This window comes from Asterias amurensis, chromosome 11 (assembly GCF_032118995.1).
Source record: "Asterias amurensis chromosome 11, ASM3211899v1".
NCBI lineage: Eukaryota > Metazoa > Echinodermata > Asteroidea > Forcipulatida > Asteriidae > Asterias > Asterias amurensis.
The window spans coordinates 11,340,851-11,356,764 of NC_092658.1; the positions used below are offsets into that span (position 1 = coordinate 11,340,851).

The following is a 15,914-nucleotide window of genomic DNA, read 5'->3' on the forward strand; positions in this document are numbered from 1 at the left end:
ATTTACATTGAATTAAGTGAAGTGTGAATAAACTCTTGTTTTCAAAAGAAATTTATTTGACATTATTAAGTGTCCTTAAACATTTTTGGGTTGTTATTCTAAAAGCTTTTCTGTGTCCCTTCAAAGAATTAATTTTCAGAAATTTTTAAGGCTGGAATATAAACGTCAGCCATACGACCTAAAACCACGTCCACCATAAGCCAATTTGGGAAAGTTTTGCAGAAAAAGATTAGATGTAATAAGACATGATGTTGCACAGACTTGATTGTCATTAAGAAGGCAAACATTGTTTGTGCAAATGTTTTCATTATTAGTGACACCGAATGCTTGCGCATCCACTCTTTGATGTCAATAGGGAGGCACACAATTGCACCCATCGGGTAGAGGAGTGACGACCTTTTCACTTACGACTCAGAAATGAGTCGGCGACTGCAAATGTTTGCTGATGTTGACACACACTAATTTTTTTAAACCAAAGTTTTTTGCAAATGTTTACTGTAGAAGTAGCCACGCTCTTTCGGTTCTTTAATGCATGTAGGTGTCTGATCAACTCACCCTACAAAACACCTTGAGAGGATGTCTACAACCTCCACTGGAGACCATCGTGTTCACAAGGCAGATGCTAAGTTCAAAACAAAGGTGCTTCAGGGTACACTCGATGCTACCCGTTGATTCTTGAGTAGCGGTTCTTCATACCCACTTCACAACATAATAGTTCTTTTTCCCTATAAGAGAAAAAGGAAGAAACAAACAGGTTATCTACCTGAAGTAAAATTGAGACTAGACTAATAATAATAAACTGCTCACAAAAAGTTGGGAAACTTGTTTATGTACAATTACTCTCGTTGTATAATGTTATATACCTGTATCAATGTAAAGCTGAAGTGTTCCTCTTTAAACCGATACCACATTTGCAATGATAACATGTTGCTGTAATTGGCTTCATGAATGACAATAAGGCAATGTCAAAAATTATAAAGCGCCTTACATCCATAACTTGATCTCAAGGTGCTGTACAAATAAAAATAGCAACCAACAAAAGGATAAAATAATCAATGACATAAAATATTAAAAACTGGACTGGCCAATTTTTTAAACCACACCACAAAAGGTAAACGGTTATGTTGGACCAGGTCATCTGGACCAAGATCACTGGGCAGGCTCGGGATGCTGTGTGTCCTTCACTTTATTGATTGATTAATTGGTGTATGAGATGTAGAGAACTTACCTATCCTAACGAGAGTGAGATTATTGTTGAGTATATGTTCCCCATTGATCAGAACCTGGTCTGCCCTGGTCACCCTTTGGTGGTTAATATACACACCGCCACCTTGTAAAATCTTCTCTCCTCGATCTATTAATTGTATAGAGAAGAGTTTGCGGTAACACCATGTAATAATAATTGTAAAAGAGATCAATAAACATAAATAGGCACTTTACTTTTGTAAAAGGTGCTCTACAAATATTATTTATTATTATTATTAATAGGATTTTGTGTGAGGATGGAGGTCTCCAAGAAGCATCAGCTTGTCGAGTAGAGACCCCACTCATACAATAACAAAACAAAAACAATTATAAGAATATGAAAACACTATTACAAATTACAACTTAGATATTGGCATGGCTAGTATATAAAGTAAACTCAAGGTTGGAATACTAGACATTATAAAATACAAAAAGCAATTTAGTACACAAAGTAATACATAATGCAATACATTTGAAAATAGGTTTAATAGACTTTAATATTAATAATAAAGAGGGGGGCACACCATACTTTTGAAGAGTATCGGGTCATTGAACTTTAAATGTACTCATGCAAAAAAAAAAAAAAAAAAGGATATTCCTATAAATATGTATGCTTCCCCATCTACATGTAGTGTTCTAAAGTCTACCATCTTTAGACTATATCTAGTTCCCTGACTACTCACATCCTTGTGGTAGGCACTTGAGCCTATCCAGTAACTGCCCCACACTGTATCCAGGCTCTAGGAGTAGACTGGTGATTGAGGCTCCTCGGAACAGCTCGGTAATCTCCGTTGCATTCAGCTGCTCCAAGCTTTGTGGGTCAGTACTGTACAGGGCATCAGTCTGCCGAATAGCTTTGTCTAAACCACTCTCTGTAATGAAAATAACCATACTCAATTTTTTTAAAATAGAATTTGAATTGTTTTTTTTTAGATAATAACATCCGTATGGACTGTTTCAGCCCTAGGAGTAGGTGGCAACGGCCTCTGGACAAAAATAATCGTAGCCCACACCTTGAAGTGGCCTTCAGGCCTTGTGTGTCTGGCGACTTGCATAAAAAAAAAAATGGTTTATATTGCACCAATTCCAGACGCATGACAATGTACAATTAAAACATTAAACCATTAAAAATCACATTACACATTATGTACAAGAGAGAAGATTATTACCAATTCTATTCAGTAGCAATAATAATAAAAATTACAATGTTTTAACGTTCAGAGAACAACCAAGAAAATTAGAAAAAGAGACGACCAAAATTAAAAGCTCCAAAATGAGGCAATGCAACGCTGCTCAAAGGCTCCATGTAAAAAAGTAGACAATTAAAAATTATATAACACATTAGAACAATAAATACAGAAAGAGGATGGTAAGATATAATGGTAACACATAATACATGGTAAGATTTTGGTTTGTGCATCAAAAGCGCTCTGTGGCAGGTCTATTTATTTTTATAAATCATGTTTAGGAATTAATAACTCGTAAACACAGTGATGAGATTTAACATATGCTGACAGATATGTCAAAACTGAAGAATTCAGCTTTAATTTGGGAAAAACTTTAAAACAAAATCGATTAAATAGTGTCCAAGCAAAAGTTTGGCAAATGGTGCAAACGCCAACAGGAAAAATGCAAAAACCACTTTTAAACATGGAAATATGAGTACAGTTAAAGGCAGTGGACACTATTGGTAATTACTCAAAATAATTATTAGCATAAAACCTTACTTGGTAATGTGTAATGGGGAGAGGTTGATGGTATAAAACATTGTGAGAAACGGCTCCCTCTGAAGTGACGTAGTTTTCGAGAAAGAAGTGATGTTCCACGAATTTGATTTCGAGACCTCAGATTTAGAATTTGAGGTCTTGAAATCAACCATCTAAACGCACACAACTTCGTGTGACAATTTTTTTTCTTCTTTCATTATTATCTCGCAACTTCGATGACCAATTGAGCTCAAATTTTCACTGGTTTGTTATTTTATGCATATGTTGAGATACACCAAGTGAGAAGACTGGTCTTTGACAATTACCAATAGTGTCCAGTGTCTTTAAATAAGTCATGAAATCACATTAACAAATACATATCTATATTTGGCCTTAGTTTTCGATCCATACTGGGCCGTCATCAGAGGCATAAACAAAATATATCCATTCATGGCAACAAAGAGGAGCACAGAATATATAGACGATCATATGTAGCTTGTGTGTAAAGCGCTAAAGCATTCGCCTCTCACCAAGGTGACCCCGGGGCCATATGTGAGTTAAGTTGTGTGTTGGTTCCCTGCTGTGCCACAAGGGTTTTCCAGACCATCTGGTTTTCCTCCCTCGGGAAAAAACAAAAACTTTTGATCTTGGCTGTGCTCCGTGGTCATAATGGGTTGATGTGGCTGGCAGCCAAAGGTGCCCTTGCATGCCTGCTTCTCGAACACGTTATAGCCGCGTCCTTTGCAATTCAGCTCTTAGCTGCGAGTAAGGATGATTAGCCCCCCAAATTTTTCATATATTTTGAATTAATATCCTTTTTACTGCAAAACCAAATGTTTCCTTACCTCCATGCACCAGCAGCAGAACCTGTTCGGCCAGTTTCTCTTGGGCTTTGCGATTCTTAGGTGTCTTCTGGAGAAAATAAATATAATAAAAACATAATAATAGTGGCTTCAACTATAAAATTTAAATCCATCCCTCAGTGATGCTCATGGATCTCCATCATTCAGTATTCTTCCTGTAAGATATCAGAACTTATAGCTTTACATAGCACCATTTACTGGTTAACAAGGTGCTGTGGCCTAATAAGCAGCCAGTTGTAACATAAACACCAGGGCGAACCCCTTCTCTTAAAGCCATTGGACACTTTCGGTAAACAATATTGTCCAAGGCTGACACTTCGTGTATCACAACTTATATACAAAACAACAAACCTGTGAAAATTTAGGCTCAATCGGTCTTTGGAGTCAGGAAGAAAACAACGGGAAAACCCACCCTTGTTTCCCCAAGTTTCGCCGTGTCATGACATGTGTTTAAAATAAACCCGTAATTCTCGCTATCGAGAATTGATAACTATTTTAATGTTTTCTCAAAAAGTAAAGCATTTCATGGAATAATATTTCAAGATAAGTCTGTCACCATTACCTTCTGTAAACCCTGTAAATTATTTGTAAATCTGTGAACTTTTATTTTTTTTTCTGTACCGAAAGTGTATAATGGCTTTAAAGAAGACGTTGCCTTGGATCGGTCGAGTTGGTCTTTGAAAAGCGTTTGCAACCATTTTTTATAAAATGCATATGGTTAGAAAGATGTTTTAAAAGTAGAATACAATGATCCACGCACATTTACCTCGAAATTGCATGGTTTTCCTTTTACTTTGCAAACTAACCCGGTCGGCCATTTATAAAAATATATATTTTATTTATTAATTAATATATATTTAATTTATATTTAAATAATATGTATTTATAAATGGCTGACCGTGTTTGTCGACGAGGTAAAAGGAAAACCAGGCAATTTCGAGTGATATTTGTGTGGATAATTACATACTACTTTTAAAAAATATCTTTCTAATCATATGCATTTTATAATAAACGGTTGCAAACGCTTTTCAAAGACCAACTCGACCGATCCAAGGCAACGTGTTCCTTTAAGTACACTCGTCACTGGATCTGTTGCTTGCATCACACAAAACACTCAACCTAGGGTTATAAGTCCAATCCGAAGGCACATCAACAATGGTTAACGCCCTTTTCAAAACCACAGCTTCGGCTTGGGATTCAGCTTAAGGCTCCGTTCTCTCGTCTGAAACCCTGTGCGTGTATACCCAAAGCACGCGCAATTGTCAAAACAACCGGCGGGGCAATGCTAGCCTGAGCCGACTCCAAAGCCCAATCCAGTCATTTCGAAAAGGGCCTAATTGTTTAACTTAAGGACACAAGTGTCACGACCGAGACTCAAACTTGCACTCTGCTGATCAGAAACACCAGATCTTATCCACTTGGTGATGTTATGCAGGGAATACATTTTTGTTATAAACTTAGCGGTGTGATAAGGTTAATGCATAATTAGGATTTGAAACTTTGCATGGTGGAAATACGATATAGAAAGGTTTGCGGTAACACCATGTAATGACTATCTCTAATGAGTTGGGGTGGTTCTGAAAAGAACCGTTGGTTTCAACTCAACGTTTCAATCAGTATGCTCTGATCGTCTTCTGGATAATGCATAATGCTCCATTGTAGAGAGTGTCACTTGTGAGTTCCTACCTTGTGTTTGGTAATAATATCATCGATTTCATTTAGGGGCAAGAAAGTGAACAACTTCAGGTATCTTTCCATGTCAGCATCTGGAAGCCGTACAAAATACTGCAAATAAATCAGACAGTCAGTGTTTAATAATAGTGTATGCCAGCTTTGGAGTTTGGATGCATATAAATGGTCACCTTGCCAGTTAGTTTAGAATTTTAGCATAGATAGGGTGAAGGCCCGGTCACACAGGCCCCGATAACGAGAACGATAAAAATGCACGCCCTCGATTGGTTGAAATGCTCCACGCAGAATACGCCCACGCTCATTCAACCAATCGAGGTCGTGCATTTTTATCGTTCTCGTTATCGTTCTAGTTATCGGGGCCTGTGTGACCGGGCCTTTAGAGGCGTCTGTCTCCTAAAAAGGTCAAAACATTACCGATGCCAGCAGGGATAGGCCTATGTTATAAGTAACATTAGTTCTCTGTTGGCGGGACAGACGTATCCCCATACTTCTGTTTGGGCACTGGCCTGGTGACCAGTCTTTTTTCTTCGTCTTTTTCTTCCACTCTGTACTTTTTAACATGTGTTCTGCGCCTTTGATCATTTTGTATGTAAGGAGCGCAATATAAATTTAAAATATTATTATTATTATTACTACGTGTACACCAGAATAAGTCGCAATGACTTTCCAACAGGATAGCCATAACTTTAAGGCATTGCAGCCCATTTCACGAAACCCTAGGATTAATCTTAACTCGAGTTAGGACGAGTAACCCGTCCTAACTTAAGATGGGTTCAATGCGTCCTACGTATTTTGATATGGAACTGAACCCGTCCTAAGTCCTAAGATCGATCCTAAGTTAGGAAGAGCTTGGTGAAATCGACGGCTGGACACTATTGGTAATTAATCAAAACAATTCTTAGCATAAAAACTGACTTGGTGTAGCCTAATGGGGAGCTGCGAAACGGCTCCCTCTGAAGCAACGTCGGTTTAGAGAAAGGGGTAATTTCTCACTTGTGTATATGCATCTGAAAGCACACAAAAATGTGCAACAAGGGTGTTTTTTCTTTCATTATTCTCTTGTAACTTCCATGACCAGATGAGCCAAAATTTTGCACAGGTTTGTTATTTTATGCATATGTTGGGATACACCAAAAAAGAATACTGGTCGTTGACAATTACCAAAGGTGTCCAGTGTCTTTAAAGCTGTTGGCTCAGACATGACCCCAGACACTAACCTGGTAGAGGTCAAAGGGTGATGTCTTGTCCTCATTGACCCATACAGCATTGCCAGCAGTCTTGCCCAGTTTAGCACCCGTGGAACTGGTCACCAATGGGATTGCAATTCCTGTTATGATAACAAATTATTATACAATAAAATTTAAAATTATGATACAAATTGGTTATGTTAAAATAAAATTCTCAATTATTAACAAATTCTTGGAAACATCGATGAAGTTTTCTCTTTTGATTTGTTAAGTTTATTTTTACTTTCATAGATTTCATGGTAATTTTTTATTCTCCCAGGCTGTATTTTTTTAGAGTCTGTCAGGTTATGCCAAAATAACAGTGTTATGTTGTTTTGAACCCGTCCCCCATCCAGATAACTAGCATGAAAGGTCAAACACAAGATGACCTTACCATAAACTTCCTTTCCAGTGACTTTCTTCACAAGGTCATGACCTGTCATCAGATTACCAAGCTGGTCAGTTCCTCCAAGCTAGAAACACATCAAAAAGCACACAGTGAACCCCTAAATACTTGTAAGCAAAGCAGTGAAAATTAGGTCCTGACGTCATCACACATAATAAATCTTGGTCTTGCCATTTTGGGTGTCAAATTCTCGATCTGTTACTGTGCCAGTGTGTGTTTTAGGAAAAAAATGTCTTTAAATGCCATATGACGCTCGTAATGAGCAGCCATAGTTGCGTCACTACAAGGGACCTATAGACCTTTCTTTTGCAGTGTCACAGCCCAAGTTTTTGCCAACCCAGATTAGAAAACTATGGAAAGCCATTAATGCAAATCAAGAAAAGCTCGCTATTTTTGGTAACAAAGTAACAAAATTTGTTGATTTTGTTTAAAATATAACAACTAATTATAAGAGGTATTTTGTTTAATTGAAAGTTTGCAGAAAGTGTTGAATTTTGTTAAAACATCTGTTTTTACGATTGAGTGTTTTACTAACATTCGGCTGACCATGCCAACCAAGGCGGTTTGTTTATCAACAAAATAAAAGGTCTATAAAACCAGATCAAAAATGGCAGCTGCAGCTATGGCTACGGCTGTTGCTAAGGAAGTCTTTCATGCATGATGACATAGAAATCTAGCCATAGCTGAAGCCGCAAGGCGCAAATTCTGATAAGGTCTTCACTCACTTGAATGAGGCAGCCATGTTCCCTGTGTAGATGCAGAAAGTCATAGGCTTGGAAGAGTTGGTAGGAGAACTCGGCAAAATTCATTCCCTGGTCGCTGGCTAAGCGAGTCTGCACACTGTTGGCAGGTTAAACACGGATCATGGAGTTAGAATTGGAACTAGAATAGGAAGTACAATTTAAAAAAAATGATTGTCCGCACCATCAATATTAAGAAACTTAGATTCCATTGGCACTAAGAATAAAACTATTGTAAGTTACAAACAATTTTTACCAAATGAGTCAGACACGTCAGAAAATTCACATGCATACGATAAATGTGTTTATAAATTCGCACAAACAGATCCTTGCCATTTGAGTGGTGGAACATTGTGCCACGCTATGGACCTACATGTACAACAATAAACAATGACGAGCATATGCCCAAGGTCTATATTTTGAAGAAGAAAAATACCTTTGTCTTGAGAGAAGTGTTCCCATCCGAAGCTTCCGACCAACACCAGAGAGAAAACTGATAACATTAATGTCTTTATACCAGCTGTGGTTATCCATAATTCTGGAGTGAAAAAAAAAAAAAACCTGAAACATCAGAAGTTAGTCTTCTGTCTCAAACTTAATTCCATTTTTGCAAAAGAAAATTGTGTGATTCGCAGCTGGGCGTCACGAAGTAGAGGTTGGAGGTAGGTGGGGCTTTACAGAGGATTAACTCAATCCGGGTTGGGGTGAGGGTCGATGTGGGTATAAGATATCCATGGAAAGGGTAGAAGGAATGCTGGGGTTGGGGTCAGTGTCATTCATAGTGGGAGTCAGTTAGGAAGCACTGGTAGGAAAAAGACTGGACTTACACAGTGCATGAGGAAAAAGTTGACCAAGGCGGTGTGACTGTGAAATAAGAGATCCATTGAGTGTTTGGGGGGGGGGGGGGTATTGGGTTGGAAAATCTAGGAGGGCTTGGATAAGGGTTGGTGCTTAAGAAGAATTAAGATATTGGATCACACATAGAGGGCGCTGATTGAGCTGCTGCCACTTCTATGTGCTCCTCAAGTTTTCTGGATTTTCTATCCTTTTTTGATCTCGTTTTGCGCCCAACATTTGTGCATGTACTTCCTGTGATACCCTGACACCGGTGATTATGTCTATTTGGAAATCTGACATATGGAACTTGTATTTTTCAACATGATTTTGCCTCCAGCTTTTTGGATTCTGACGTATTGGTACTTGTATACCCTATCACCCTTGGGTGTCCAGTCTTGCATTCATATGCAAATGACAGTATCAATAGATGATGACACTCAGCCCCTTATCATGAATGGGACTTACACGCGTCAACACCCAAATTCTATGGAGCCACCACCTACTGACACCACCTTGCAGTACAACCATGCTGAAATGCTTGCCATTAGATACCAAGATACCCGCAAATTGGAGATACCACCGCCAGTGTACAACACCCTCAAAGATCTCGGTATTTTCCGGTACCGGAGTAGGCGAGCTGGACGCCATATAAGACGTAACAAACTGCATCGAAACCAGGTAACTTCCAAACTTTCTCCATTGGAAATATATCATATACCGAGCATCAGTTCTACACCTGATGTACATATCAGTGTACATGTTAGTCAGTCCGGTGCTAACATGAATAACTTGACGCCTATTGCCCGTGAGACCTACACTAAACTTAACGTGCACCTCTGGAATGCTAACTCTGTCAGGAATAAGGCTATCCTCACATGTGACTATATACTTGAACATGACGTTGACATCATGGTCATTACAGAATCATGGCTCAGAAAGGAGGATTGTGCGATAATTGGCGAGGCCACACCTCCGGGTTACGTCTGCCTTAGCAAGTCACGTAACAGTGATACGTTTGGAGGTGGAATCGCAATCTTCAGCAAGGCATCTCTCAACTTATCCTTCGCTGAGTCCAACATATCATCAGCTCAATCATTCGAACTTGCCTACATCACCAACCCTACTAAACAGCTTCGGTTGTTTGCAATCTACAGACCGCCCCCCTCCGCAAAGAACGGTCTGAATACACCACAGTTTTTGTCGGAGTTCAACGATTTTCTGGCTGAGATCTCACCCCTCTCCGGCAATCACCTGATACTAGGGGACTTCAATCTGCACCTCGATATCCCAAGTAAACCTGAAGTTGCTCAATTTCTCACACTGCTTGTCGACCATGACCTACAGCAACATGTCTATGGAGCCACCCACAAATATGGTCACACACTTGACCTTGTGATATCGCGTCAAGCGGATACCCTCGTGCAAAACTGTAACAGTGTCAATAATCTCTACTCGGATCATCATGTTATTGTATGCATCATTGACCATGCCAAACCTACTCGACAGTTGGTACAATCGAAGGTTAGGAACTACCGCACCCTCGACACTGATTCATTCACCAATGATCTTACCCGGTCTTTTCAGCTGTTTCCATACGACAGTTGCCCCAGTGATCAACTTTTATTTTATGACAACGCTGTCCTCGGTGTTCTCGATGCTCACTGCCCCGTCAAGATAAGGACACGCAGGTTTAAACAACAGCAACCTTGGTATACGAATGACATTCACCTCGCAAGACGCAACCGCAGACAACTTGAGAGAAAATGGCGTAAAACCAGACATCCTGATGACCACCATGCGTATGTGAGTCAGATCAACTCACTTACCAAGCTCATACGTCATGAAAAGTCGAAGTACTTCAAGGCCCATCTTTCATCTGCTGACACAAAAGCGGTGTTTCAAACTATCAACTCACTGTTAAACAAAGGGGCTCCTCCCCTTCCATCTGGCCAACCCTTGAAAACATTGAGCAACCGGTTTGCAACTTTCTTCAAAGACAAAGTTGCCAAAATAAGATCTAACATCATGTGTTCACTCACCCACACCCCTGAACCCGTTTCACTCCAGCATGCTGATTGCCTAGTACAAGTACCTCAACTCTCTGACTTCCCCCTTGCCGATGAGGACGAGGTCCTCAGACTCATTAGCAAAGCACCGAGCAAGTCATGCGACCTGGACCCTCTCCCGACATGGATGTTGAAATTGAATACCGGGACTCTCCTCTCTGCTCTGGTTTCAATCGTCAATAGCTCGCTTGCCACAGGTTCCTTCCCATCGAGCCTCAAGGAAGCCATAGTATCTCCCATTCTAAAGAAGCCCGGGCTAGACGTGAACAATCTCAAGAACTATAGACCGGTTTCTAACTTGGCATTTATATCGAAACTGATTGAAAAGGTTGCTTTAACTCGTATCAATGATCATCTTTGTACTAATATGTTGTTTCAGAAGTTTCAGTCTGCTTACAGGTCTGGCCACAGCACTGAGACGGCATTGCTGAGAATCAAGAGTGACATAATGCGTGCTCTTGATGATCGGCAGGCTGTTTTCGTGGTGTTGCTGGATCTGTCGGCGGCGTTCGATACCATTGATTATGTTTCCCTCTTGGATAGATTATATAATGTTTTTGGGTTAACAGGTCATGTTCAACAGTGGTTTCATTCATACCTTGTTGGTCGCACTAATAGAGTTAAGGTTGCTAGTGAGCTATCTGACCCCCAGGTATTGGAGTTCGGTTTACCACAAGGTTCTGTGGTAGGGCCTCAGCTGTTTTCCCTATTTACTTATCCCCTGGCCACAATTATTGAACGGTTTGAGCACATTCGCTATCACTTCTATGCTGACGATACCCAGCTGTACATTCAATTTAATCCCAACAACCCTGGTGAAATTAATCAAGCTCTTTCCACATTGTCGCAATGTATAATGGACATAAAACAATGGATGTTAAGCAACATGCTTCAACTCAACGATTCCAAAACTGATTTCTTTGTCTGTGCCAACAGTAGATGTCTCAGTTCGCTATCTGATGTTTCCCTCCAAGTAGACTCCGAAATCATCCAGCCTTCCACGAATATCAGAAATCTTGGAGTGGAGTTTGACCAGGCCATGCGGATGTCCGACCAAGTCACTTCTATTTGCCGATCCGTTAATTTCAGTCTACGTAACCTTTCTCGGATAAGAATGTACATTGATAAGCCCACATGCCATGCTGCTGTTAGAGCCCTTGTAACGTCTCGTCTCGATTATGCTAACTCTCTTCTCTATGGAATATCATCTGTTGACTGTCAACGCCTTCAACGGCTCCAAAATCGTGCAGCTAAACTGATCTACCAGGCCAAGAAATATGACAGAGTCACTCCCATTCTTCACGATCTTCACTGGCTGACAGTCTCCAACCGTATCAACTTTAAAATACTTACCCTGGTCTTCAAATGTCTCAATACCGCCTCTGCGCCTTCATACCTAACGGATCTCATTCAGTTGTACAAACCTAACAGATACCTCCGGTCATCTACTGACACCAGACTACTTGCCATCCCCAAAACACGCACCACTACTGGTGAAAAAAGCTTCCACGCTGCTGCCCCCAAACTCTGGAATGATTTACCTCACAGCATCCGCCACTCTAGCTCACTAGCAGCCTTCAAGAAATCTCTCAAAACCCACCTGTTCACCTGATTTGCTAGCTTTTATTTATTCTTTGCTCTTTGTTTATTTTGTGTGTACAGCGCTGTGGTACTTTCCCCTGTTAGTTAGAGCGCTTTATAAATACCTTGTATTATTATTATTATTATTACAATAATGACATTTTACTACTTCCACAGTTTTTAATTTGTAAACATACAGTTGATGATAAGACCAACCTCGAACTATTCAACATTTTCCATATAATTTGATACAGTAAAGTCACACTTCCAGGGGTTATGATCAAGCAATTCTCTCTTGGGAGAAATTGGCACTGTGCGACCATACACCACTAGGAACAACGATGTACTAACCTGATCTGGGGCAGGGGTTTAGACTCCTTCCAGAAATATCTCTCATGGTTTGTGAAGATCCTCTCCAGACTGTCCTTGATGGAGGCTGCATTGGACTGTACCACTGTCGACTGTAGGGGTTCTCTTTCCTTCGTTTTGCCACTGGGGTCGCCGACCAACGCAGTGGCACCACCAATCTGGAAAAAGGAGATTTACATTTCAAGAAATAACTTCTCTTTGCGATAGCATTATGAATTGCATTTGACCTGCGGCTTTATGTCCCATCAAAAGAACAAAAAAATATTGGTTAAGTGTTTTGGTCAAGAATACAAATGTCAAGACTGAGACCTGAGCTTGAGTTCGTCGTATTAGACCGCTTGGCCACAACAAGCGTCAAGCATGCTTTTATAGACTTTTCAGACTATTATAATTCAAATACATATTCACTTTACTATCTCAAAAACAGGTAACTCATTTTGGCCCTTACAAAAAAAATTGAGGAATAATATATAAGAATGTTAGTGTTCAGTTAGGAATATATAAAATTACAACCATTCAAATGAATCATTTAGTTTTCAGTACAATAAATACACCCAAAAATCTACACAAACTTTAACATAAGAAAATACATTTAAAGTGAATAAAAATTTAGCCCAGTTTTGCGATTTTCCTTTGGGCAAACAAAATTTGCAAACTACATTAAAAGAAAGTCATGTCTCGGAAAATAACTTTGTCTTTGGTTTTTAATCTAAGACTTACCAATGCAATAGGCTTGTGGCCAGCTCTCTGGCAATGTAATAATGCAATGATGGCTAGAAGGTTACCAACGTGAAGACTGGATGCTGTGGGGTCAAAGCCGCAGTACAAACACTGGGGTTCAGAGGTCAGTACTTTCGGCAAGTCGCTGCTGGAATTAACAAGGAAATTCAGATATAATTTGGGAGGCTAATCCTTACTGGCAGCTTATTCAATTCAATTCAATTCAATTCAATATTGGTTTATTTTCATATAAAAATACAAGACCAAATAAAAAGTCATAGACTAGTGGCATTTGGTTAACAATAAAATTACATCAAAAATATATGTACAAGTTTACATGATAAGACAATAATTATTATTAAAAATATTACTATAGTTAAACAGAAAAACAGGAATAGAGCTGAGAGCTTAGAGCTGAATTGGGAAGGACACGGCTACCACCGTGTTCGAGAAGCAAGCATGCAAGGGCGCCTTTGGCAGGCAGCCACATCAACCCATTATGACCACAGAGCACAGCCAGAGATCGAAAGTGTTAGATTTTTCCCAAGGGAGGAAAACTGGATGGTCTGAAAAACCCTCAAGGCACAGCAGAGAACCAACGCACAACTCAACTCACATATGGCCCCGACCGGGAATCGAACCAGGGTCACATTGGTGACAGGCACTTTACGCACATCACAGGCCTATTGCCAACCATGCATCGTGCAGTTTCAATCAAGAGGGTTTTATTTTGCAGTTTTTTCTCTCGTTAAATATCAAAAGAGTTTGAATCAACCGCAAACTTATTTATACCTATTAGTTGCATGAGAACCTGTGTTAACACTAACACTAACAGGGTCGGATAACACTAAAAAGATTCGCTGGTAGGCATTCACTAATATTGTTTTATGAAACAGACGGTTACAAGTGTTCGAGAGCATCAAGTTAGATTCGGGAAAAGCTCCTAGGACAGTCCTTACAAAAATCAAAAAATAGTAAATGGTAAAAAAAAAGGACATGGCCGCGAAAAAGGATGCGGGCGTGGACGATCAACTGGTATTTTTATTTTATTTGGCCCAACATGCTTGCACTAAACTGAGTCTACTAGCCCTTTGCTGACGGTCTCCCTTTTTTCAGTCCTGTATTCTTTAGAAGGTTCAGGAAGATTACTGACACAATAGAATCTGCCAACTTACTTTGCTACTGGAAAAATGTCTTTGAAGATTCCTCTTTCACTCAGCGTTAAGATGTTTGAATTACTACTGTAGCACCTTCGATAGTGATTTGATAACGATGCAACCGATTGTTTCTTTCTTCTACAAACATCCTGCAGCGCTCTACTTAGAACGGTAGACATCCTGGAGGAAGAATTCATAACAAAGTGTATGACTTGAGCAAGAATCAAATATCCGACCTCCGGATAAACCTGCCGTTTAGCGGGAGATTCTATCTGGGGCGCTGTACTCTTTTTTTTCTCTCGAAATTTTGTCATTATTATTGGTCGTGCTAGTACGACTGATGATGACAAAATTTAAAAACAAACAGAGTACAGTGCCTAAGCATGGCCCAAGTTACTGGGTCTACTACCCCCCAGAGATTTTGTCCCCTAAAAAAAAAAATGTCCATAAATAAATTTAACTTAAAAATCGGCCGTTGCCGAAGTCGCCGTTTTGGACACGACCAAAAAAGCGTAGGGGCCACTGTGTTGGGGGGCGAGATGACTAATTTCCCGTGTGACAACAAGTTAACAAGGGTGTTTTTTTCTTTCATTATTAATTAGTTAGGCCTATCTGTATCTCGCAAGTTTGATGACCGATTGAGCTTAATTCAATTTTCAATTCAATTCAATTCAATTCAATTCACTTTATTTCCAAGTCCAGACAAATAAACAAAACAATTAGCAGTGAATAAAGAACTATGTTTTACAAGCAAATGGAATAATGATAATACATGAAGTAATACTATTATAATACTAAATACTACATTTACAAATACAAGCAAAGGCAAAATATAAATTACGGAAAACAAGCAAAAAAACATACAGAGCACTAGGTGATGGAGTTGGAGGGGGCCCATAAAAAGCAAAGCTTGTCGAGTATGAACCCCCTAACGAAAGCAATAAAGCATAACAATCAGTTTACAAAAAAGGAAACAAACACAATACAGCAGTACGTAGTCGTACTGTAGGCGCTAAATAAATACTATTTACTAAGCAATAATTAAACAGATAATGAAACAGATAAACAAATAATGAAACAGATAAACAAAACAAATTTTCACAGGTTTGTTATCCTATAGACTTAAATATTAGGAAGCCAAAATAAGTTAATTAAGGTATGATATAGTGGTAAAATGAGCTTCATTAAATATGGGTATACTTACACAAAATGTTTAGAAGTACACATGTTGATCACAATGGAGGCCGCCATGTTGAAACTGGTATTTTGAGTTTTTGGTCTGTCGCCCTCTTGTGATAAACTTTCA

At 39.4% G+C, this 15,914-nt stretch overlaps 1 protein-coding gene across 2 annotated transcripts; it reads right to left on the reverse strand.

Moving 5' to 3' along the window:
• Window positions 1–176: 176 nt before the first annotated feature.
• Window positions 177–15,878, reverse strand: LOC139944019 (tyrosine--tRNA ligase, mitochondrial-like). Of its 2 annotated transcripts, none has more exons than XM_071940953.1 (13): window positions 15,813–15,878; window positions 14,627–14,788; window positions 13,452–13,596; window positions 12,714–12,889; window positions 8,315–8,416; window positions 7,864–7,978; window positions 7,127–7,205; window positions 6,724–6,833; window positions 5,501–5,599; window positions 3,797–3,863; window positions 1,929–2,117; window positions 1,229–1,354; window positions 177–725 (listed from the first exon to the last, which is right to left on the reverse strand). In XM_071940953.1, the coding sequence occupies exons 1-13, from the start codon at window positions 15,857–15,859 to the stop codon at window positions 691–693; spliced, it is 1,452 nt and encodes a 483-aa protein (XP_071797054.1). In that variant the 5' UTR covers window positions 15,860–15,878; the 3' UTR covers window positions 177–690. The 2 variants fall into 2 exon arrangements, with proteins under 2 accessions (XP_071797054.1, XP_071797053.1); XM_071940952.1 differs by having other exon boundaries at window positions 13,452–13,599.
• Between the last annotated feature and the right edge of the window lie 36 nt (window positions 15,879–15,914).

What these genes read in the sequence shown, in the direction of transcription:
- LOC139944019 (XM_071940952.1), bottom strand. Translation starts at nt 15,859, where the DNA reads ATGGCGGCCTCCATTGTGATCAACATGTGTACTTCTAAACATTTTGT. An exon ending in AAACCCCTGCCCCAGATCAG is followed by an intron (nt 8,417 to 12,713) that starts GTTAGTACATCG and finishes TTTTCACTCCAG; the next exon opens with AATTATGGATAACCACAGCT. An exon ending in AACATGGCTGCCTCATTCAA is followed by an intron (nt 7,206 to 7,863) that starts GTGAGTGAAGAC and finishes ATGTGTTTCTAG; the next exon opens with CTTGGAGGAACTGACCAGCT.